At 41.6% G+C, this 23711-nt stretch overlaps 2 protein-coding genes and 1 pseudogene across 2 annotated transcripts in view; all 3 read right to left on the bottom strand.

Annotated features, from left to right (window-relative positions):
* Positions 1-7883: 7883 nt before the first annotated feature.
* On the bottom strand, positions 7884-8111 carry LOC102845133 (probable protein BRICK1-like). The gene has a single exon (XM_006885275.1). The coding sequence runs from the start codon at positions 8109-8111 to the stop codon at positions 7884-7886; it is 228 nt and encodes a 75-aa protein (XP_006885337.1).
* Positions 8112-15160: 7049 nt separating this feature from the next.
* The window catches only part of TMEM150C (transmembrane protein 150C), a 35904-nt gene continuing 27353 nt past the window's right edge, over positions 15161-23711 (bottom strand). The window contains exons 6-7 of the mRNA XM_006885274.1: positions 19976-20153; positions 15161-15369 (exon numbers count right to left, since the gene is read on the bottom strand). Coding sequence (XP_006885336.1) covers positions 15161-15369; positions 19976-20153 — 387 coding nt within the window. The remainder of the gene's footprint in view (positions 15370-19975; positions 20154-23711) is intronic.
* Positions 16885-17435, bottom strand: LOC102844313 (annotated as a pseudogene).

Below are 23711 nucleotides of genomic sequence, written 5' to 3'. Positions count from 1 at the left end.
TAATTTGAGAAGCTGGATTCTATGACGAAGAATGTGGCACAGGATTGGAGGAAAATTCATCAAGAACCTGCATTATGGACTTGACATAACTTTGCTTGCTGCAAATGAGGAGGAGTTGAAGTGCTTGCTGCAGACAACATCAAGAAGACAGAAATCTTTACCACTGGAATGGTAAGCTCTATCGTGATAGATGGAGAAAAGATTGAAATTGTCAATGATTTCATCTTTCTTGGATCCACAATCAACATCCTTGGTGCCAGCAGTCAGGAAATTAGGACACATTGCATTGCAAAAATCTGCTTTCAGGGACCTCTCCAAATTACTGAGGAGCATTAATGTGAGTTTGAAGACTAATGTGTGCCTGAATCAGGTCAGGATCTTTTTAGTCATTTGTTATGTATCTGAGTGCTGCACAATGAATAATGATGACAGAAGAATTGACTCCTTTCTTTGAGCTGTGGCATTATAGAAGAGTATAGACTCTCCCATGGACTTACAAAAGAACAAACATGTGTTTTGGGAAAAGTGCAGCCAAAGTGTCCCTTGAAGGCAAGGATGGCAAAGATTCATCTCACTTATTTTGGGTATGTTGTTAGGAAAGGCTATTCTTTAGAAAGAGACATCATGCTTGGAAAGGTGGAGGGTCAGCAAAAGAGGAAGACCATCAATGAGATGGTCTGACACACTGAAGCAGTGGGCTCAAGGGTGTTGGAGATGAAGAAGATGGCATATTGCAGAACAAAGTTCAGATCTGTTGTTCATAGGTCGTGATGAGTCGTACTTGACAGCATATAACAACAAACTCTCTACTTTCTAAAGAAATAGTTACTGAATGCACCCCCATGTTTATTGTTGCTTTGTTCACAATAGCAAAGAGTTAGAAACAACCCAAGTGTCCATCAACAAACTAATGGATAGAGAAGTTGTGCTATATTCACAAACTGGAATACTATGCTGCATTGAAAAACAAGAATCTTATGAAACATACAAAATGGGTGACCCTGGAGGATATTATGCTGAGTGAAATACCTCCGTCACAAAGGGACAAATACTGCATAATACCACTGTTGTAAAGCAGGACTGACATCAGGGTTGGAGAGAAATTAAGAAAAGGGAATAAATAAAGAAAAAGGGAGGATAAATAATGTATACAGCATTGAAACAGATGAGGGAGAGAACTGTTTGAAAGAAGAGCTGCATGGTGGAGTGGACTGGGCGGGGGATTGTATAATAATGAAAGTTGGGGGTTTTTACTATTCAAGGAGAAATATCAACGGGGCAGGGAAGGGTGGTAAGAGAGGGAAATGTGCAACAATGAATGAATGAAAATACAAACATCTATAAACGTTCATTAAAATTTCAATTAACCCATCAACAAACGAATGCATAGAGAAGCTGTGGTATAATCACACAATGGAATACTACGCTGCATTGAAAAACAAGGAACTCATGCAATATTATTAAAAATGGGTGACCCTGGAGGACATTATGCTGAGTGAAATATCTCAGTCACAAAAGGACAAATACTGCATAGTCCCACTGTTATAGAATGGGACTGACATCAGGGTTGGGGTAAGACTGAGAAAAACTGGAAAAATTATGTGTAGTGCATTGAAACAGATGAGAGAATAATTTAAAAGCGATATATGATAGGATTATAGTTATCACAAGAGTCCAGAATTAAGGGTGCATAGTGGAGTATACCTGGGGCAGTGGGAGGGGTGCGGGGGGATTGTATACCAAAGAATTCTTCTTTTACTTTTTCAAAGAGAGGAGCAAACTGGGGAGTGGGGGTGGTCGTGGGAGGGCTAGGCAGGGAGAAAAGTGCAACAATGAATGAATGGAAATCCAAAATATCTGTAAATGTTCATTAAAATTATTAAAATAAAAAAATAAAGTTTCAATTAAAAAATAATTCTTGAACAATTTCTATCTTACCTTTTAAAATACCCAAACAGCATTTGTAATGAATTGGGGTGGGGGAATGAGTGAAACCCTTTATGGAGTTGCCCAGCTTCCTGTCATAAAGGAAAAAATGAGTATTTCCTTTTGCCAGGGAAGAGCCTCACAGCAGCTGAGCCAGTTTCAACTCATTGTGCCCCTCCATTAGTTTCAGAGGCTGTAAATCTTAATGTGAGGAGACTGTCCATCTTTCTCTAGTGGAGTTGCTGGTAAATTCAAACTGCTAGAGAGAACATGGGCTTTTGGTTAGCAGTGCAACACTGTACGGACTACTGAACCCGTAAGAGAGGAAGTCAGATGCAGACGGAATTGACATGAGGGTTCGGCAGCCCTTAGAGATCTGATTGTGTAGTCCGGAGGGACTTTTCCTGCTCCCCCAAGGCCATGCATCTCTGGAATCCACCAGCTGCTCTGGGTCCTCAGGAGGAAGAAGGGCAGTCTCTTCACATTAGGAGGGTCAGCTCAGTTGGTTCTAACTCCACAGCAATGAGGTGTTTTGGTTTTGTTCTTGTTTTCTGAAAAAGTGAACCAAACTGAACTTAAACTTTGAGGTACTCTGGTGGTATAGTGGGTTACAAGTTTGGCTGCTGACCAAAAGGTCTCCAGTTTTAGTCCATCTGCTCTGCAGTAGAAAGACGTTTGGTCTGCTCTGCTAAAATTTATAGCTGCAGAAACACGAAGGAGGGTTGCCATATGTGGAAATCAACTCGATGGCAGTGGATTTTGTTGGTTGCTATTTATGTGCTGACTGCTATGAATATCCTAAGAGATAATTTTCTGATCTGGAATTCTCTTATGATACATAAAGGTATTTTCTAGAAGGAAAAACAACAACCCACCAAGACAACTGCATCCTCTGAAATGTTACATTACTTTTGTGTTTCCTTAAAGTCTTCAATACAAAGACATTATTAAATCTATCTGAGTGCTGGACTGTGAATAAGGATGACAGGAAAAGAATGACGCCTTTGAGCTGTGGTGTTGGAGAGGAGCACTGACCATCCCATAGACGGCCAAGAGAACAAACAGGTATGTCTTGGAGAGCGTGCAGCCAGAGTGCTCTTTTGAGGCAAGAATGATGAGGCTTCACCTCACATACTTTGGCCATGTTGCTAGAGGGGGCTGGTCCTTGGAGAAGGACATGATGCTTGGAAAGGTAGTGGGTCAGCAAAGGAGAGGAAGACCCTCAAACAGCTGGATTGACAAAGTGACTGCTGCAGTGTGCTCTGTGTGTCAGGAAGTGTGAGGAAGACACAGGATAGAACAGGGTTCAGAACTTTTGTTCATGGGGTCTCTATGAGTCGTACTCAACTCTGTGGCACCTAACAATAACAACAAACCTTAACACGAAAGGAAGGAGGAGTGGACAGCTTACGCACATTCATTTACTTTAAGAATCTTTACTATGCCCTTAACTATGTGCTAGGTGCTGGGTTTATTATAGACAAAAATCTCTGCCCTCTTGCACAAAACTCAAGCAGATAAAAATGGTCAGGATTACTAGTCCAATAGGGACTGGTGGGACCCCCCTCCCCAAGATGCCAGCTGCTACTATTTAACCATGGGACCAAAGTCACCCCATTGGCTTAACTTGAAGCTAATCAACAGACCTTTAAGCTTATCAATAGCACCAGGGAGGCCTTCACTTCCTAGAATAGTCAGCCACTTAAAGATCAAAAGGGCCAGCATTTGCCCATGGTTAAAGTTCAAAGGGCAAAAAAGATTTGTGGAAGTAAGAATCACAAGAAGGAGAAGGAAAGAGTGCAATGGCATCATGGGTATTGTAATCAAGGTCATTATAATCAAGGTTATGAAATAAAAAGTAAACGTATGCTTGAATGGAAAAACCAATTTGCTTTGTAAGCTTTCATACAAGAAAAAGAAGAAATCCGCTGTGCTCAGGGAGCTTACATCTAGAAATAAATGTTGTTGTTGTTGTTGTTATGTGCCGTCGAGTCGCCTGCGACTCATAGCGACCCTATGTACAACAGCCCTAAACTCCGCTCTGTCCTGTGCCAATCGCACTGTCTCTGACACTCCCATCCCAATTATCCCAATCACTGAATCAATCCACCTCATATAGGGCCTTCCTCTCCTGCGCTGTCCCTCCACCCTCCCAAGCATGATGTCCCTCTCTAAGGACCGGTCTCTCCTCACAACATGTCCAAAGTATGTTAGACGGAGCCTCAGAATCCTTGCCTCCAAGGAGAAATAAATAGAATAAGATAATAACTATATTAGAGAGTGTTACACATCTTAGGACCCCTGGAGACACAGTGAGTCGAGTTTGATTGCCAAACTGAAGGCAAACAGTTCAGATCCAACAGCAGCTCCTCAAGAGAAAAATGAGCTGTCTCCTCCCATGTGATTTACAGCCTCTGAAAACGCTCTGGAGAGTCAGCTATGAGTTGGTTCTGACTTGCCCCCGTGGCAGAGTGATTAAAGTGAGCTGCTAAGTAAAAGACTGATGGCTTGAATCCACCAGCAGCTCTGCAGGAGAAAGACGTGGCATTCTGCTTCCGTATTTGCCATGCTGGAAAGCATATGAGGTAGTGCTACTCTGCTCCATAGGGTCATTATGAGAGAATCAACTCGATGGCACTGGGCTTTATACATGTTAGAATTTAATCACAGGGCCGTGATGTGTTTTTTTTAAAAAAAGCTATAGAGTAAAGGAAAACTCCAAGAGATAACATACAGGTAGTGCTAAGTGGAAGAAGGTCAGGGACGCGTCAGTGAGAAGGTTACATCTGAAAAGGTGAGAGACTTAAATATTTGAGGAAGAAAATCCCAAGCACAGGTCACGGTTCTGACAAGTTCTGACAGTTCCGCCCAAGTTCTGACTGCTGGAGAGATAAGGAGATGAGGGACAGCATGGAATGCATTAAAGATGGAGAAGCTGATTTCAAAGGACATTGTATGACATTTTTAAGACTGCTTTCAGCCTGATTATGAGGGAAGCTACTGAGAGGAGTGTTCTAATTCAGTCTTTGAAAGGACCATTTTGACAGTGTGTTGACAAGCTGAAGGGAGCTTGGAGACCAGTAGACAAGTTTTGAGAGGCTATTATGAAAATCTCGGAGAAAAGGTGGCAGATTAGATCAGGTGACATCAGTGGATGAAGTTTAGTATACATGTAGTAAGAGAAGAATTTGTTGTCAGAATTGGGTCTGTGTGAGACAGCAATAAAGATTCATTGCTATCAAGTCAATGCTGATACGGCACAGTAGAACTTTCCAAAGGCTATAATCATTACAGGAGCAGATGGCCAGGTTTTTCTCCTGACTCAGGGTCTAAACTATCAACCTTTTGGTTAGCAGATGAGCAATAACAACTGCATTGCCAGGGCTCCTTGAGGAAAAAAAAACACACCAATTATTTGGTCTGTTTTAGTCTCAGGATGTTGTTGTTAGGTGCTGTCAAGTATGACTAATAGCGAACCTGTGAACAGCCAACTTCAACCCTATCCTACCACGTGTCATCTTCACCATGTCCGAAACACTCAAGCCCATTGCTGAAGTCACTTTGTCAATCAAGCCTCACTGAGGGTCTTCCTCTTCTTCACTGGCGCTACATGTCTTTGTCCAAGGTCTGGTGCATACTGATGACACACTCAAAAGTATATGAGATGAAGTCTCACCATCCTTGCCTCAAAAAGGCACTGTGGCGCACTTCTTCAAGACAGATTTGGAGTCAGAGTCTCTCTTTCTCTCTCCATAGTTCATGGTATATTTACTATTCTTTGCCAACACCACAATTCTAAGGTATCAATTCATTAATCTTATTCACTGTCCAACTTCCACATACATATGAAGTAATTGAAAATGCCATGATTTGATCAAGGGCACCTTAATCTTTAAATTGAAATCCATGTTCTTTATCAATTGAAGAAGCTAGCTTTTCCCAAAGTAATACATATTCTGGTTTCTTGACTCTTTTCTTCCATGAGTGTTGATTGTGGATCCAAGTAAAACTAAATTACTCAAATTTCAATCTTTTCTCCATCTACTGTCATATTGCCTCTTGGTCCAGTTGTGATTTTTGAGTTTTGGTGTTGAGGTGTAGTCTTTGATCTTCTTCAGTAAGTGCTTCCAGCCATTTTCACTTTCTGCAATGAAGGTTGTGTCAGATTCATATTGAAGGTTTTGCTACGTCTTCTTTCAGTCTGAGCATCACATTCTTCTTAATAGACCAGTTCCTTGGATTATGTGGTCAGTACACAAATTGAATACATACGGTGAAAGAATATAACGTTGATGCACCCCTTTTCTTATTTTAAATCAGGCAATAGCCCCGTATTCTGCCTGCCACATATTCCACAGGAGCACAATTCAGTGTTCTGGAATTTCTGTTCTTCGCAATGTTACCTACAGTTTCTTATGATGTACCTGGTTAAATGCCTGTGCAGAGTCAATAAAACACAAGTAAGCACCTTTCTGATAGTCTCTGATTTCAACCAACATCCATCTGACATCAGCAATGACATCCCTTGTCTCATGGCCTCTTCCGAATCTATCTTGAAATTCTGGCAGTTCTTTGTTGATGCACGGCTCCATCCATTTTTAATAATCTTTAGCAGGATTTTACTTGTGTTTGATATTCATAATATTGTCAGAAAATTTCTGCATTCTCTTGAATGGACACAAATATAGGCCTCTTCCAGTTAGTGGGCCAGGTAAGTGGTCTTTCAAATTCTTGGCATAGAAGAGTGTGCATATTTAAGGCTGCATGTTTGTTGAAACACCTCAACTGATAGTCTTTCCATATCTGAGGCTTTATTATTCTTTTGCAGATCCCTTCAGTGCAGCTTGGACTTCTTCATTTATTGTTGTTGATTCTTAATAATATACTACTCTCGGAAATGGTTCAGTGTTGACTAATTCTTTTTGATATACAGTGACTCTGAATACTCCTTCCATCTTATTTTTTTTTCTTTTTCTTTTTTTTTTTTTTAGGATTCAAAAGCTTTAGACTTTATTGGTCCAACTTTTATAATTTTCAAACCTCCCTATATTGTGGTTAAATCGTGTGAATGCTGATATTTCAAAGACTGTAAACATCATTCTGATTCAACTCTGTATCTTAACAAGGGTTTCAGATCCCCACACAGAAGGCACAGGGTAAATATCTGCTGAATGACCAGAGGACTTCCAAGAAAAACCAGCCAGAGTCCAAGTATGTGGGTTCAGGCTGGATAGCCACCAAGGCTTCAAATCAAGCAGCTGCATCCAGAAGTTTTATGTGAGAATAATGATTCCACGCATTTCATATCTGTGGGACGGGGGAGCTTCAGTGTGAGCTCTTCTGCCCACCACAATCACAGCAGTCAGAGAAGGTTGAGGAATTTATTAGAGTATGAGAGGCAAACACACCCCAGGTAACAGAAAGAAAACTCTGAAAATGTCCCTTCAAGCCAAGTGGGGGCCTGGCTTTGACCTCCCCAGAGGACAAGAGACTGGCAAGTCAGCAACAACATTCTCTGGCAGTCACTGGCCAGGGTAAAGGACTGCTGCCACACCCTGCCAAAGGTGGAGAGAAGACAAAGACTGTTTACAGAAACAGTACAGAAGCATAAAGAGCTATAAGTAAAGTCTAACATAGAGAGAAAGAGAGGTGCAAAGAACCTTACAGAGAGGCTTTTAGGTCTAAGTGCCCCAAATACACTGTCAAGTAGTTCTCTAAAATGTCACTGAAAAGGTAAAATGTCTAATGTCTTCAAGAGTCCCCTGGACTTCTCCCCACATGCCACATTACACCCCAAGATGCACATGGTACAGCCCAAAGGTTATACTTTTGGAAAAAAGAAAATGAGAAAGAGCCCTCTTGCTCTGTAAGGAGAGAAGGCGCTGAAGACTGCTGGGCCTTTCCCACGTGAGCCTGTGTTCTGCAAAGCAACTTCCCAGCAGCATCACGGCACAGCTCTAGGTGAGTGTTTCACCTTTTGTCACCCGGGCCTCAATGTATTCTATTCTCCGTTCAAGGGCTGTCAATTTCTCATTTAGCGTTGCAAGTCTTGAGCGACAAGACATATCGAACGAATTGAGAAAGTCCGCGATTTTCTTGATGCTGCTGGTGATGACCTCAATGTACTCCCGGTTTGCCCAGTCTTGGTGAATCTCCTGCTGCACTGGATCCTCTTGCCCCGCCATGACTGCCACCTAAGCTCCTTCCATCTTCTTTTGCTACTTGTGCCATTCAATATTTTGCCCAGAGAATCCTTTAATATTGCAACTTGTGGTTTGAATTAATTTTTTAGTTCTTTTAGCTTGAGAAATGCCAAGTGTTCCTCCTTTTTAGTTTTATAACTCTACGCTTTTGAACATTTTGTTATATAATACTTTTCCCCCCCTGGTATTTGAAATAGCTTCCAGCATCACAGTAACCTGGAGGCTACCATAGTATGGAAAACCAACAGGGCAGTGGTGGTGTATTTATATGACAGCATTAAGGTGCTGGACGCTGGGTAATATCACTTAGGAATGTAGAGAAGAAAGAAGAGTTCCAAGGTTTGAACCACTGAGCACTCGGATATTGGGAGGTTGGGGGAAATGGCCAGCAGAGGAGAGTGAGCAGTCGACACTGAAGCAGGAGACATAAGAAGAAGGCATGATGCTGTGGGGACCACATGACATTTTAAGGCTTGTGGTCAGGGGTTAAGGAGATTGCCAAGTGTTTCTTTTGCATAGAGGTCAAATAAGGACTGCAAATTGATCCTTGTGTGTAATACTGTGATGTCTCCGGGGAATTTGAGAAGTTTCAGTGAATTGTTGGGGGGGGGGGAATCCCAAACAAACATGACTGGGGTGAATTAAAGAGAAAACTGGGAAAGAACCTACTAGATACAGCAAATAAGGACTGTGTTTTAAGATAGGAGGATAAAACCCACTGGCATTTTGATTCTGATTCACAGAGACCCTCCATAGGTTTTTCCAAGACTATACATCTTTAAGAAGGAGCTGCTCCCATAGATACGCAGTTTGAATCCACCAGATGCTCTGCTGGAGAAGGAGGGGCAATCTCCTCCTGTACCAGTCAGATCTGATTTGATGGTACACACAAAAAATAATAAAATAAAAAAAAATTTAAAAAAGAGGAGCTGTTGGGTTGGAATCTCTGGCCTATTGCTTAGCAGTGCAACATGTAGTGCATCATGCTGCCTCCAGAGCTCCCTGAAAAAAAAAACGAAAAGCCTGTATTAAGCTAGTGGAAAGCATTCTGTTTTTCCAGGGAGGGACCCAGACTTCTTATCCGCCTCCCTTCTTTGGACTTCAAATTTGGATAGTCACCGATACCTCTCGGAATCCTCACTTTGAGGAGTGTTGACAGGAAATCTGAAGATGTGAAAATCAGTTTCTTTCATAGGTGGCATTCTCTTCACCAAAACTGCTGGCCTTCAGTACTTTGGAGAACATAGCATTTAGATTTAGCCAAAACCTCTTGGAAATGGGTTTCTTATATTAGACCATTTTTCTTTCCTTCTTAAAAAAGTTTTCTTTTTTAAATTTTATTATTGTGTGTGTGTGTGTGTGTGTGCGCGCGTGTGTATACCGTCAAATCGGATCTGACAGGTATAGGAGAAGATTGTCCCGCTTTCTCCAGCAGAACATCTGGTGGATTCGAACTGTGTACCTCTGGGATTGCAGTGCAGCTTCTTGCCACTAGGCCACCAGCACTCACCTCCTTTTTTTAAAAAAATGCTAGTTTATTTACAAAATTAAAATACATTGTTTTCAAGAACAGATTCTTCCAATTTCCCTCACCCCCCTACTCATCAAATTGTGTAACTCCTACTTAGGCCATTTTTCATATGTGCATTTTGGTGTTTTAGTTTCACCTCAAGCAGCTTTAGAGAACAGTGGTTTAAGTGCCAGGCTGCAAACTAAAATATCAGCAGTTCAAACCCACTAGCCACTCCACAGGAGAAAGATGTGGCAGTCTTCTGTCATAAAGAATTATCAGTGTCTTGGAACCCTGTGCAGTAGTTATCCCATTTCTGTTGGGTTGTAGATTGTTCAGTGAGTTTTAGGAGTCTCAATTTAAAGAATGGGAATCCTAGAACACTCAATTAGGCTTATATGAAACCTATACCTAGACCAAGAAGCTGTTGTTCAAACAGTACAAGAGAACAAGGAGTGGTTTAAAATCAGGAACAGTGTGCATAAGGGCTGTATCCATTCTCCACACCTATTCAATCTGTATGCTGAACATAATTCATGTTGCCAGCTTTTGAAGAATGTGGCATAAGGGTTGGAGGAAGACTCATCAACCAAACACGTTATGCAAATGACACAATCTTGCTTGCTTAAAGTCAGGAAGACCTGAAGGGGTTGCTGCAGAATATCAAAGACTACAGCCTTCAATATGGGATACATCTCAGTATCAAGAAAACAGAGGTCCTTACCAGATGGAGAAAAGATTGAAACTGTCAATGATTTAATATTACTTGGATCCATAATCAACACACTTGGTACCAGTAGTCAGGAGACAATGAGATGTAGTGCACTGGCAAGGCCATTGTCAGGGACCTCTTAAAAATACTGAAAAGCAATGTCAGCTTGAAGACTAAGGTGTGTCTGATTCAGACTGTAGTCTTTTCAGCCACTTGCTATGCATCTGAAAACAGGACAATGAATAAGGATGACAAGAAAAATTGATGCCTTTGAGTTGTGGTGTTGGAGAAGAGTACTGTATATCCCCTGGATTGCCAAAAGAACAAACAGGTATGTTTTGGAAAAGGTGCAGCCAGTGTTTCTTGGAGGCAAGAAAACTTTGTCTCTCATACTTTCTTAGGACTTGTCAGTTGTTGTTGTTAGGTGCTGTTGAGTGGAGTATGACCCGTTGTGACCCTGTGAACAACAGATCTGAACTCTGTCCTATTCTGTGCCATCCTAACACTTCCTGACACATAAAAACCTACTATGACAGTCACTCTGTCAGTCCATCTGGACAAGGGTTTTCCTCTCTTTTGCTGACCCTCTCTCTACCTTTCCAAGCATCATTCCCTCTCCAAGAAAAAGCCCCTTCTAGCAACATGCCCCAAATATGTTAGGTGAAGCCTCATCATCTTTGCCTCCAAAGAACACTTTGGCTGCACTCTCTCCAAGACAGATTTGTTCATTCTTTTGGGGCTGCCTACAGGGCCCTAATTGATTTAAACAAGGGGCTTCCAGCCCACCTTTGTTAATGAAATCAAAACACCAAATAGCTGACATCTGATTGTTAATTAAACTAAAAATGACCTACTTTCCAGAATCTACTTCAAACAAGAGGCTCTCAGGCAGACACCAAGCAACTTTTAATTACAAAGGCCTGCCCGCTGCATCCTAATTGGTTTAAACAAGAAGATTCCAGCCCACAACTGATTGTTAATAAAAATGATACAACTCACAGCTGATTGTCAATTTAAGAAAAAACACAAATCAAAACAAAAAACCTACCAATCTTCCAGAATCCAGCTGCCTGAAACCAGAGAGGACATAATGGTAGGAGAAGCTATTCTTCAGAAAAGAACATCAGACTTGGAGAGGTGGAAAGTCAGAGAAAGAGAGGAAGACCCCTAAGGAGATGGATTGACAGGGTGACTGCAGCAAAGAGCTCAAATTTATCAGATAATGAAGGTAGGACAAGATTCAGATCTGTTGTTCATAGGGTTGCTCTGAGCCATGTTCAATGGTACCTAACAATAATCCAAAGGAACAGTAACAAAAGTTACTGTTGGAATTTTTAAAAAATTGTTTTGTGATTTTAACAGAAGTTTACAGAAAGGCTGGGTTTTCATTCATTCATTTCACCCGAGTGAAATTCCGTGTCCATCACTAGACTTTCCCTAAGTATTTGTTTCTCTCATTTTGGGTTGTTGTTGTTATATACCTTTGTGTCCTTACTGAGTCACAGCTGAGCCTCCTGTGAATTTTCCGAGGCTAAATAATTAAAGTAAGTAGCATAAAAGAAACTGCTTGTCTTTCTTCTGCAGAGCATTTGGTGGATTTGAATCGTGTGCCTTTGGGTTGGCAGCACAGCTCCTTACCATTAAAGCCACCGGAGCTGCCTCTCGTTCTGAATGTTGTTGTTAGATGCTGTCTAGTTTAGTATGGCTCACAGTGACCCTATGAACAGCCAACCAGAAACTTGCCCTATCATGCACCATTCTCATCATCTCTGAGTCACAACAGCCCATCGCTGAAGACACACTGTCAATCCATCTCATTGGAAGTCTTCCTCTCTTTCACAGCATGATTGTCCTTTCCAGGGAATAGCCTCACTTAGCTCATTCTGGATACGTGGTGGGGAGACTCTCCTTAGCCACTCTCAGATGGGTGATTTTCTTTAAAGTGACAGTTTAGTGGTATTTATCATTTGGTGACACTAATAACTGAAGCTCTATGAGCAGTCAGCCTCACTTTCTTGGCATCAGCAAGAGTTGAGAATGTGTTAAGATGAAACCTCTTTGAGCCTGGATCTGAGTCACTACCCCCTTGCTGGCCCCAGAGAATCATATCCTATGAAAAGTAGCCCTGGTCTGTCCACTTGCTGTAGAGAAGAAACTCGTGTTTGCTGTGATGCTAAACATTGTGACACTGATGTGTCAAATGTGGTAATGGTTACTCATAGTGGACAGTGTTTGGTGGAGCTCCCCGATTAACACAAGCTTGGAAGCAGAACTGGCATCCATGAAATAGCTTGCCCCCGGAAACCCTATGAACCTGGAGAAAGGATGAAAGTTATACAAGTGTCCAGGTCTTTCATTCAGAGTTGCTATGAGTTGCCCAGGTCTCGACAACAATTAACAACAACAACTAGGAGAGTAACTTTCTTTCAGATACTTAGCTTAAGTATCATAAGCTGCATTTGGTGTATTTCCAACATTGCTCTCTGGGCATCTGTCTTAGATCCTGATGAGATGCGTGTTACAAATGTAGATTCCTGGATTTCGGTTTCCTATGTGGATGCTTTGATTCCTAACTGCAGTGAGGGTCTAGAATCTTGGTCTTTATAAGCTGTCGATGTAACCCTCAAGTTCACTATCAACATAGTGTCTCACTGAGTTCAACACATGTTTTATTATTTGGAAAGACATGCCAGTGGAAGAAACAAGGAAATTACGTTTCTGCATAAAAGAATTTTATTTAGTGGTAAGACCCCCAATGAATAATGTCTTTTTGCCTGATTTTGCTAAAATGTGCTCTCAGATAAGACTTTTTAAGAAAGTGTACAGTGCATCATCAAAAGCTGTTTAATTTGCATTGTGTACAGTAACAGAAAACCTTTTGTTCTTTGATAAAATCTTTAAAGTATAAAAAAGAAAAAAACAAAAACAGTATTCAAAATTAAAAAAAAAGTCACCTTGGACTATTTACAGTGAAATGCCTTTTTAACACGAGAACTGGCTTCACTTGATTCTTTTTCTCACATTTTAAGTCTCCTAACAAACAGTTTTACTCTCTTTTCTGACCTTGATGCATGATTCCTTCCATCCCCATATTCACTGCAGTCGTTTTCCTCTTCATTTTTTTTCACCCATCTTTAAATTTTTTAGACTCCTACTTCCTCCTATTGGATGATCTCTATTTGACGGACATTACTTGAGCACCTAAGACGAGCACAGCCAGGCACTGTGCTGGGAAGGGGGGTGCTGGGAGATAAACACAGAAATGCAAAGATACTGACCCTCCCCCACTCTGTTTCAGGAAGCTCAGATTGCAGGTTAAATTGAAAAACAATTGAAATCCCAGGCCCCTATCCAGTAAATTCAAGGATTTCTTGAATCTGCATGCATGGAGGGTCTGTCAGCTTGACCCACATCCTGGGGTTGACATATCCTGGGCTTGACATTTTGCTCTTCTTTAAGAAACACAGACTCCTAAGTGTTTGACTCCAGCAGGTGGAAGCTATGTGCTGGGCAGGAGGGGACCAGCTGCCCTAATTTGGTTTTGGGGAAGGGTCATCTTTTATTAGTTTTCTAGGAATTTCAAAGTTGAAAAGCCCTTAATTCACAAAACAAAAAACAAAAACAAAAACAAAAAAACCAAACAACCCAAAAACCACTAAGTCTGAGCATCAGAGAACATTTTTAAGGAACTCTTCCTTAATGTGGGCTTATCACAGGATGCTCTGAAAAGTGCTACCTTCTAGAAAGGTCTGCAGGAACTCGTTTTAGGACTCCCACATAAATTTCTTTGTACCTCATTTTGCACATTTCCTTAGATTCAAGCATAAAAGCAACAAATAAAGCCTGAAAGTGATTATTTTTTTTCTATTCTTTAAATCATAGTTGTACCCAAAGTAAGCTCAGCGCTTGCATTTAATCTATATATTCTTTGCCCACAAGGTCTAAAGAGACCCATGGTAGTTCCTTAAAAAAAAAGAAAAAGGAAAACAGTAAACCACGAAACTGAAACAGAAACAACCTGTACATGGCATACTAGGTAAGCAAACACTACATCTTACATTCACTGCTCCATCCTGTTCCATGCTTGGCTGACCATATCCCTACAATCATTCACATTTGGAAATAGTTCTCAGTCACCATGGATCAGGCCCAAATCATGGCTGTGGGCTTCACACTTGGTCTGTAACCTGTGCGCCTTTCGTTGAAGTCAGACAGCCCAGATGCTGAATGATGATGGAGTGGGGTTTTTTTATTTTTCTGGGAAAGTTATTCCTTTGATCCTATACCTGTCCACAGGTTCCACAATGTCGTATCTCAGTATGGTTTCCTTCCAGTCTGATGAGACCCAATTACCCAGTTATCAAAGGGTATTAGCGCCAGATTCCAAACTTTCCAACAAGCTGGTTCCAAGCTCTTTGGACCTGAAGGCAACTTTGGGAGTTGACATTATCATCATGTGATATTTGTCCACGGCAGGGTGACACGGTGTCTGAGACACGTGAAGAGTGTGAGAAGAGCAGGGGACAGAGACGTGATCATGCACAAGCTTCTTGCTCTGTCGTGCATATGTGTTCAGTATTAACAGCGTGTACTTCAACACCTGAGGGCTTGTGCTTTTTTCCATTAAAGAAGTAACTCGCCCTGAAAAGCTCATTTGGCAAAAGTGGCCACGGACAGATGTGAGGGATATGTGTGAGTGAGTCTGTGGAAAACGTGTCGTGAGGTCATGTGTCACGCCCTGTGGGTGTGTCCTCCTGGCCCCTCCCCCACTGTCACACCCACCTCACCAACAAAAGGGGAGCTGATGCCTTACACCTGGTCGGTCTGATACTCAGAAGCTTCTGACAGGCTTTCTGAGAAGCTCAGGAAATTCTCTTGGTACTCGGAGCAAACGATCTCATAGCGATAATGCCGGAACTCCACAGCAAAGGTGCCAAAGTAAGACACGAAGCACATGACCAGGCCCCACTGGATCCTGGCTGCATACATGTGGATGCCCTGGGCCATGAGGATGAAGTCTGGGGAGGGGTGGGGGGGATGTGGTTAAGGAAAGCACCTTCATTACTCACATTCAACTTGGCATCTTTCCTGGGCACAGACAGGTGACAGGAAAAGTCTGTTTCTCCCCCTCGCACCAGCAAAATGGTAGCTTGACTTTGTTGAATGAACACACTGACATGATTAACTGAGTTCCTACTATGTGTCAGGCGTGGTTCTAAGTGCTTTCATAGATTATCTCAATCTTCAACACAGTCCTGTTACCATCAGTTCACTTACAGGGAGGGAAAGGGAAGTCAAATGGTTAAGTAAGCACCTTTCTGAGACTACACAGGTATTCATTCATCTGTGCAGCCGAGATACAAACACAGACTCTGCACACTCATCCACAATATTCTATACCTAATAAAGTGAGATTAGCAAAAGGATTCCAATCCTAACGTAATGAGCTGGCCAAAAGAAAAAAATAAATAAAACTACCCTTTGTTCCTTTGTAAGATCACTGAAAATGACTCTGTGTCCCAGTCACCATAACATCTGCAGAAATTAATCTGAGCCTAACAAATCGCTAATTATCTCCCCATGAACTGTGTTTGTCTCTGCACTGTTACTAATAACATCTGCATCCCTAATTTTCACCACTGTCTTTTAGACAATACGCAGGAATAAAGAATAACGGCTTAATAATAATCCAACCATTAGACTCTGGGTTAGTTTCAGCCTTGGTGTCAAATTTAAGCTTGTGCCCAAATGAAACTATGCAATTACAAAAACAAACATTGGACATCCATGGGGTAGGTCAGAGAAGGAGAAAGGGCCATAGCATTTTTTTCAGGAACGACCAAGGACTGAATACATCTAGTCAGAAAATGAAAAATATTCCCTTAGGGTTAGTTTTGTCTCCAAAAACATCTGGGTAGGCTGTTAAATGTTAAGAAAAAGTGAAACCATTCTAGACAAATTTTACTCTCCTGACTACACTTGAATCCATCCACCTTAGAACTAAGCAATGTTTCCAGGCATTCAGAGGTACCACAGATCAAAACTTTTGATAGAAGTTTGAAAGTCAGGGTATTTTAAGGCTTTACCACACTTACTTGACTTTGACAAGGAATTACTCTTGTTTCCAATAAGTTAGTTTAATTTCAAGTGGTACAGAATTCTGGGTATAACTAAGAATGAGGAGCAGATTCTGACAGGATTCTGGATTGTGTTTCCTTTGACTTCACAGCCAAGATTGGAATGGCTGAGTGAATACTGAAGAGATGGAACATCATCTGGTTTCTTCTTCATTGTTTTACAAAAGTTTATTCTTTTTTTTTTCAACTACAGAAAGCTTTTATTTGTTCAAAGTAACCAGTGCTATTGATGCAACAAAAAACCTAATCAATAGAAGCCCCAAATAACTCCCCCAATACTACTTCAAAACAAATATATCAAACTTGATTTCCATTAGCATGTAGTTATTCTTCACTAATAAATAAAAAACCAAGACCCAGATTTATTTATATATATATATATATCAATGCAAACAATTATTGCGCTTCATCTTCTGGACAAGAATGCCAAGTTAGTCTCTCTTCATAAAATGCAATTACAATTTGAGGACATTTCATGTTTGCTTCTTTCGCCAGCACCAAGTCAGCCTCATCTGAATCTTTCAATTTCATGAGAAACATTAATTCTCCACTGCTGTCTGTGACACCAATTATTCGTTCAGGATCAAGACCTCTGGCAAAGCCTCTTGGCTTGTCAGCGGCATCTCTTTTCTTCTTTGATTTGCTATCATCAGATTCACTATCAATAATGAATTTCTTTTTGTGCCATCTTTTTCTTTACCAGCTTTTTGAGAATTAAGAAATGCTTCAATCAATTCTGGGCAATACAGATTTTCTTCAGGTTCCCAAGTATTGTCAGCATCTGTAAATCCATTCCACTTGAGGAAATAGGCGACCTTCCCATTCACTACAGGTTGGTCCAGCACTTTTTCTACCACAAATTCTTCAGGTTCTGCCTCTTCAACTTTTTTACTCTTCCCATTCTGTTTCTTTCCCATTTTTTGCAATGTAGTTTTATTGGAGGCCATTTTTTATTGCAGACTTGAAGAGCTATTATTCACTGCCTCCGAGCTGCTCCGGCTCCCGGGTCCGCGGCTTCTCCGGCCCTGAGCGCCTCCGGCTCGAGCCACATCCGAGCGATGCCGGGCGGGTCCACAAAAGTTTATTCTTAAATGTAGAGAATGCTCAGTTGGCCTAGTGGACAGAAAGTGATGCTACCAAGCCAAAGCTGGAGGATTTTAATCAACCATAATTTAGTGATCTGATGTGTGCAATCAGTTGGAAATGGAGTTTCCTTGAAGGTGTGGCCTGCATCCAATACACAGGGATATACTGGCAAATCTCAGGGTCTCTCTTGACTGTGCATCTAACATACTATTCTCTGACCTCTGGTTCTTGGGGTGTGAGCCAGTGGTCTGCTGTATGACCCACAGATTTTGGGATTTTGTTAGCTCCTCCTCAGAGAGCAGCCTGCCATCTGACCTGCCTATTTTGTCAGCTCCTGTGACCATGTGTGCCAAGAGCAGTCTGACACGTGGCCCAAGCATTGTGGCAACTTCTACAGCTGTGTGGGCCATTTCCTTGAAATGTTTCTGTGTCTGTGCATACGTGTGTACTTTACTCGTTATGCACCTCTAAAGAACCCAGCTTAAGTGCCTATAAAGAGAGGATTAAAGGAGTTTATAAATTCGAAAGTGTGCAGAATAATGCCTGTTGTTTTACTTGGAAGTTATGGAGTCCATTTTCGACTCCTTATAACCCCATGTGTTGGAAGAGAACTGCTCCACTGGATTATCTTGACTATTTGTGGAAGTCGATTATCAAGACCTCGTCCTAAGGAGCTGCAGGGTGGGTTCAAACTGCCAATCTCCAGGTCAGCAACTGGGTACTTAATTACTGAAGCATCAGAGCTCTTAGAACAGTGTTTAGTCTGTAGTAAGTACTCACTAAACGTTGGCTATTATTATGGCTGTTCCTATGTGTTTATATTAGCTATGTTGTTGCTGTTGTTGAATTGCTTGAGACTCATAGTAACCCTGCTCTATACAGAGCCAATTTCATTGTCTCCAACACACTTAATCCCATTACCTCAGTCACCGAATCAATCCATCTCATAGAGGGTCTTCCTCTCCTGTGCTGTCCCTCCACCCTTCCAAGCATGATGTCCCTCTCCAAGGACTGGTCCCTCCTGGCAACATGCCCAAAGTATGTCAGATGAAGCCTCAGAATCCTTGCCTCCAAGGAGCAGCCTGGTTTCACCCTCTCAAGGACAGGCCTGTTTGTTCTCTTAGCAGTCCATAGTATATTCAATACTCTTCTCTAGCACCACAACTCAAAGATGGAGATTTTTCTTCTATCATCTTTAGTCACTGTCCAGCTCTCTATGAATAGCAAGTAATTGCAAAGACTATGGCTGGGATCAGGCACACCATGGTCTCAGGACTGACATCGTTGCTCTTCAATACTCTGGAAAGGTCCGTGACGAAAGATTTTCCTAATGCAATTCATCTTTTGTTTTCCTGGCTGCTGGTACCAAGCGTGCTGATTGTGGTACCAAGCAAGATGAAGCTGTCAACAATCTCCCATTTGAGAACCTGGATTTCCTTCCTCTGCTTTCCTGAGAAGGATCTATTTGATTCTAATCACTGGGGCCCCCTGTGCTTCATCCTTGACTGCTGTGGCTCTCTAGGAAAACTGTACATGTAGTGGTGGTCTGTTTATAATTAATTTTCAAAAGAAGGAATGTATTCATCTCTTGAAATTCAACTTAGAATGAATAAAGTAAGTGAAATAACAGGGAGTTCTGGTGGCCTCCTGAGTAGAGAGTTGTGTTGCCAACCCAAAGGTGTGTGGTTCAAACTGACCAGCTGCTCCTTGGGAAAGGGATGGGAAGTCTTCTTCTGGGTGATATACTGCTTCTGAAAACCCAATGGAGAGTTGGTTCTGATTCAATGACAATGAGTTTAAAAATCATAATTTTTTAAAGACTAAAAAAGTGATAATTCTTTTGATCATGACTTGTTTTTCTTTTTCTTGTTTTAATTTTATTTTATTATTTTGTGTGTGCATCATCAAATAGGATCTGACTGGTACAGGAGGAGATTGCCCCTACTTCTCCAGCAGAGCATCTGGTGGATTGCCCCTACTTCTCCAGCAGAGCATCTGGTGGATTCAAACCGCATACATCTAAGATTGCAGTGCAGCTTCTTGTCACTAGGCCACCAGAGCTCCCTGGACCTGTTTTTCAAAAAGGGAACTTTGACATTTTTTAGTGGTAAGAAGAATGCATGGCACAATTTCTACAGAGAGAAACTCATCTTGAGAGAGTCAAGCTCTCGACCTCTCTTTTAAAAAAAGTTCTCTATGTCCTCTCTCTGGCATCAAAAGTATGTCTGGAAGGTTTTGTTTTTATACCTATTTACTTCTTTACTTTGTCTAAGATTCTGAAATCATCTGATAACACCAACTCCTAACCCACTGCGGCAAGTCATTTTCTCCTCTTTTCCACAGACAATATATCTGAGTTTAAAACTCATTGGCAAAGGAGTATTCCATATTCAAAGGATACAGAGGACCACGCAGAGAGTGATAGATGCTGACAGAACAACTCTTGGGATGCCAACCTTCCGCCCCTCGTTTTTGATGTTGACTTTGAGTGTCAGTGCAGCCTGGATCCAGCAGGTCAATGTGCCAAATCCGAAGGTCAACGAAGTCCCAACGTTATGGATTTCCTCATCATTCGTGAGCTAAGGGATAAACAAAAACGGCGGATGGAAACTATTTTTGAAAAGAAGACACACAACATGATGGAATATGAGAGAGGGAAGAAGAAGAAAAGGGATATATCCCAGTAACAAGAGAACAGGTTTTAAAAAGTTTAGCTTATTTCATCTGCAACTGGCTCCTTGTATGTATTTTCAATGGGTTCAAACTGTGAAGGAAAGAAGAGAAATAAGTAGTACCCCAGGATATCCAAAATGTTTATGGGCAACAGTAATATGTTTCTTGAGTTTTCTTTTTAAGAAAAAGCTTGTAGGGAAAAAAAGGGGGGGGGAGGCAGGAGAGTTACATAAACTAAGGAAAACATTCAAGACTCTAAGAGTTATCCAAAATTTTAGCTAAGCCTAAGACAATGAGACCTGGAGTCTGGCTGTGTACTCACTGACTCAGATGTCCAATTCCAGGCAAATCAAGATTTTATTGGCAAAGACAATTAAGGCAGTGAATAACACTTGTCTGATCTTTACTCCCACTGCTAACTTGTCTAGACAATGGGAGTAAATCATTGGTAAAGTGAGTTATTTTGTTGTGTTTGACTTTCCTGAAGTAAGAAGAAACACTGCTCCCTCTGAGCTACCAGGGAGCCCTGGCGATGCTGTCTGTAGGGAGTTGTGCTGTAAACCCAATGGCCCATGCGTCTCTGGCGGTTTGAGTCTACCAGTGGCTTGGAGGGAGAAAGACGGGCAGACAGTCTTTTCTCAAGTCAAACACAGCCTCAGAAACTCACTGGAGGATCAGCTATGAGTTGATTCTGACTGCATAACAATAAGATTTTTTAGTATGATCTTTTGTGGTACGGACATGTATTCTCAATGCCTACAAGACATTCTTTAAGATAAAATGTTATGTGACTTGATTGAATGGAAATGTCATATTAAGAACAGGAGAGAGGCAGGCTGGCTCCATGTGGTAATGCCAAGGGGCCGGGTAAGAACTGGCTCTGCCTCCACTGGTTATACGTGGTCCTTTCCTGAGCTCCAAGACCCCTATCTGGCCCTGCCATTTCCCTTCCTCTCTCCTTCTCTCCCTATCAGCCTTTCCTCACCCATCGGTGGGCAGATGAAGGCATGTTGGGAGGAGCTGTGACCCTGGGCCTATTTATCACTAGCAGGGACATAGCTGGCTATCCCCCTCACTGACTCTGGCCAGCACCTGCAAGTCCCTGAGGTGAGTGTGGTGGGACAGGCAGCTGGAATGGGCATCCCCTCTCCTTACTGCCCCAGAGCCAGGGGTGAGAGCCAGAGCCAATCTCCACGTGTAGCTACGTGCACTTCTACAGCACCTAACAACAATAACAAAAGGCAATAAATTTATTTATTCATTAAGTGTCTAAAAGGGCAGCATGAGCATGTATGGGGCAGTAGACTGTTCAAAATTGCTCTCCTCGACATTTGCTTTGACTCTCACTCCTTGGCTAGGTAGGACTACACTACTGAGGGGAATGAGGTGAGCATTTTTTGAGGTGTTAGGTGTTGCCTAGTTAACCAAGACTCAGAGTGACTATATGAACAAGAGATCTGTACCTTTACCCATCCTATACCATCATCACAATCTCTGTCATAGGTTTTTGGGTGGGAACACACAAACAAGTGTGTGGAAGACTAATGAGAAGATGGGTCAGTCTTTAACCACTCCATCAGGCTTACACGAAACATTAGAGGCAGAAATGGGATCGCTACAAGTAAGAAAGAAAAGTAGAGAGTGTAGTGCCTACATCTGGGTGAGAGAATCCTGTGTGAGAGAGGCTGGGACCCAGTAGCAGAGTAAGGAAGGGATAGTCTGTGTTAGGACTGAGATAAAGGGGCAGGTGCTTGGGGCATGTCTGACCTTGTGGGGATTGGGGTGGATCTGTGGATAGGGACATTCTCCTGGTGGAGTTAGTAGGGGTCCGATGCCACCACTCCTATGGCACCTGCAGTGTTTTTACAGGATTTAAAGCATTTATTGTTGTTGTTATGCACTGTCAAGATGGAACCAACCCATAGCTGACTCTCCAGTGGGTTTTCCAAGGCAGCTAATTGCATGGGAGGAGACTGTCTATCTCTCTCCTGTGAAGCAGGTGGTGGTGGATTTGAACTGCATGCCTTCGGGATTGCAGTACAGCTTCTGACCACTAGGCCACCAGGCTCCCTATTTAAAGGATACAAATTCATATTTGGAGATCTAGTAAAATACACTTATTCATGAACATTTGAAAATTCATGGTTAAGGCTTTTATGGAGTTAATGAATAAAAGGAACCCAATTTGGGCTGTGCATAGCATGGAAAACCAAATGACTACAGAATAAAAATATTCTTCGAGAAATAATAATTTAAAATACACTAAAATAAAACACATCTTTTGAGCTACATGGGTAAAAAGTGGCTTCTTCCAAAGAAGAGGAAACCTCTGCACAGCCAAAAATAACAGGGAAAATTGCAAAGGAAAAGGAATAGGAGTTTGATGCAAACATTATTTACAACAATGCCAAGTAAGAAAGAAAAATCTCTTAAGTCATTGGCAATTCAAAAAATACTTTCACCATGTTTTTTTAATAGTTGAGTTAACTTTTCTACATAAGCAGTTAAATACATATAATTATTTAAAAATGCTTTAAGCTAGATGAATTTTTAAATGTGAGGGGTTAATGATTTTGGGAATCATAACCTGAAACAACCCAAAATGGTTCATAAAATCAACTCAGTTTCTAGGATTCTTCTAGAACTTTAAAACAGAACAAGACATTTACCTAAAAACCTTCATCAGATATTAGCTCAGAGAAATTACGGTTGTTGGGTGGTTTTACAACAAGCTTGCACCTGCAGCATGAAAAGGCAAGTGGGAAAAACATCCTTATGGAAAATATTAAGGAAAAATGACCCAAAATATATTAGAGTTTAGGAGTATAAAGTCCCCAAATACTCTCCTGCTAATCCACTGAGCCAAGATGATTCATTCACTAAGACTTCCCCTGTCACATAGTGGCCGATCAATATTTTCTGCTTGATAAATGGTTTGACAGCTAGGAAATCCTACTAAATCCTCTAACTACTGTAGGCCCTGTTCCACATCAAGCAGGAAAACCAGAAAGCTGTGTTCCTGGGACAGGGTGACATGGGCTCCTGCCGAGCCATGGTCACTGAGTGGAGTCTGGGGTTATTTCTTCCGTTTACCCTGAAGGACACTCAAGATGAGAAAAAGCATTAAAAAAAATCCACTACCATCCTTGTACTAAACACACTGCGAAACAGTCACTAAAGTATCAACATGGAGCTCTGGTGGCTTAATGGTAAGGACTTGTCCTGTCAACGCAAAGGTGTGTGGTTTGAATCCACCAGCTGCTCTGCAGAAGAAAGATGGACAGCCTCCTCCCATGTGACTTACTGCCTCTGAAAGTCTGCCAGAGGGTCAGTTCCGACTTGATGGCACACAACTACATCTCTATGCATGTATGTATGTATATATGCAAAATTACATGAACCATATATAGTAACTAGTTTTTTTTTTAATTTTTATTGTATTCTTTTTACGTGTACCGTCAAAT

Source organism: Elephantulus edwardii, unplaced genomic scaffold (genome assembly GCF_000299155.1).
Source record: "Elephantulus edwardii isolate Elephantulus edwardi_28Jun2011 unplaced genomic scaffold, EleEdw1.0 scaffold00042, whole genome shotgun sequence".
NCBI classification, from domain to species: Eukaryota; Metazoa; Chordata; class Mammalia; order Macroscelidea; family Macroscelididae; genus Elephantulus; species Elephantulus edwardii.
Note: the sequence above shows the minus strand (reverse complement) of the source record. Positions and strands in the feature narration are given on the sequence as shown.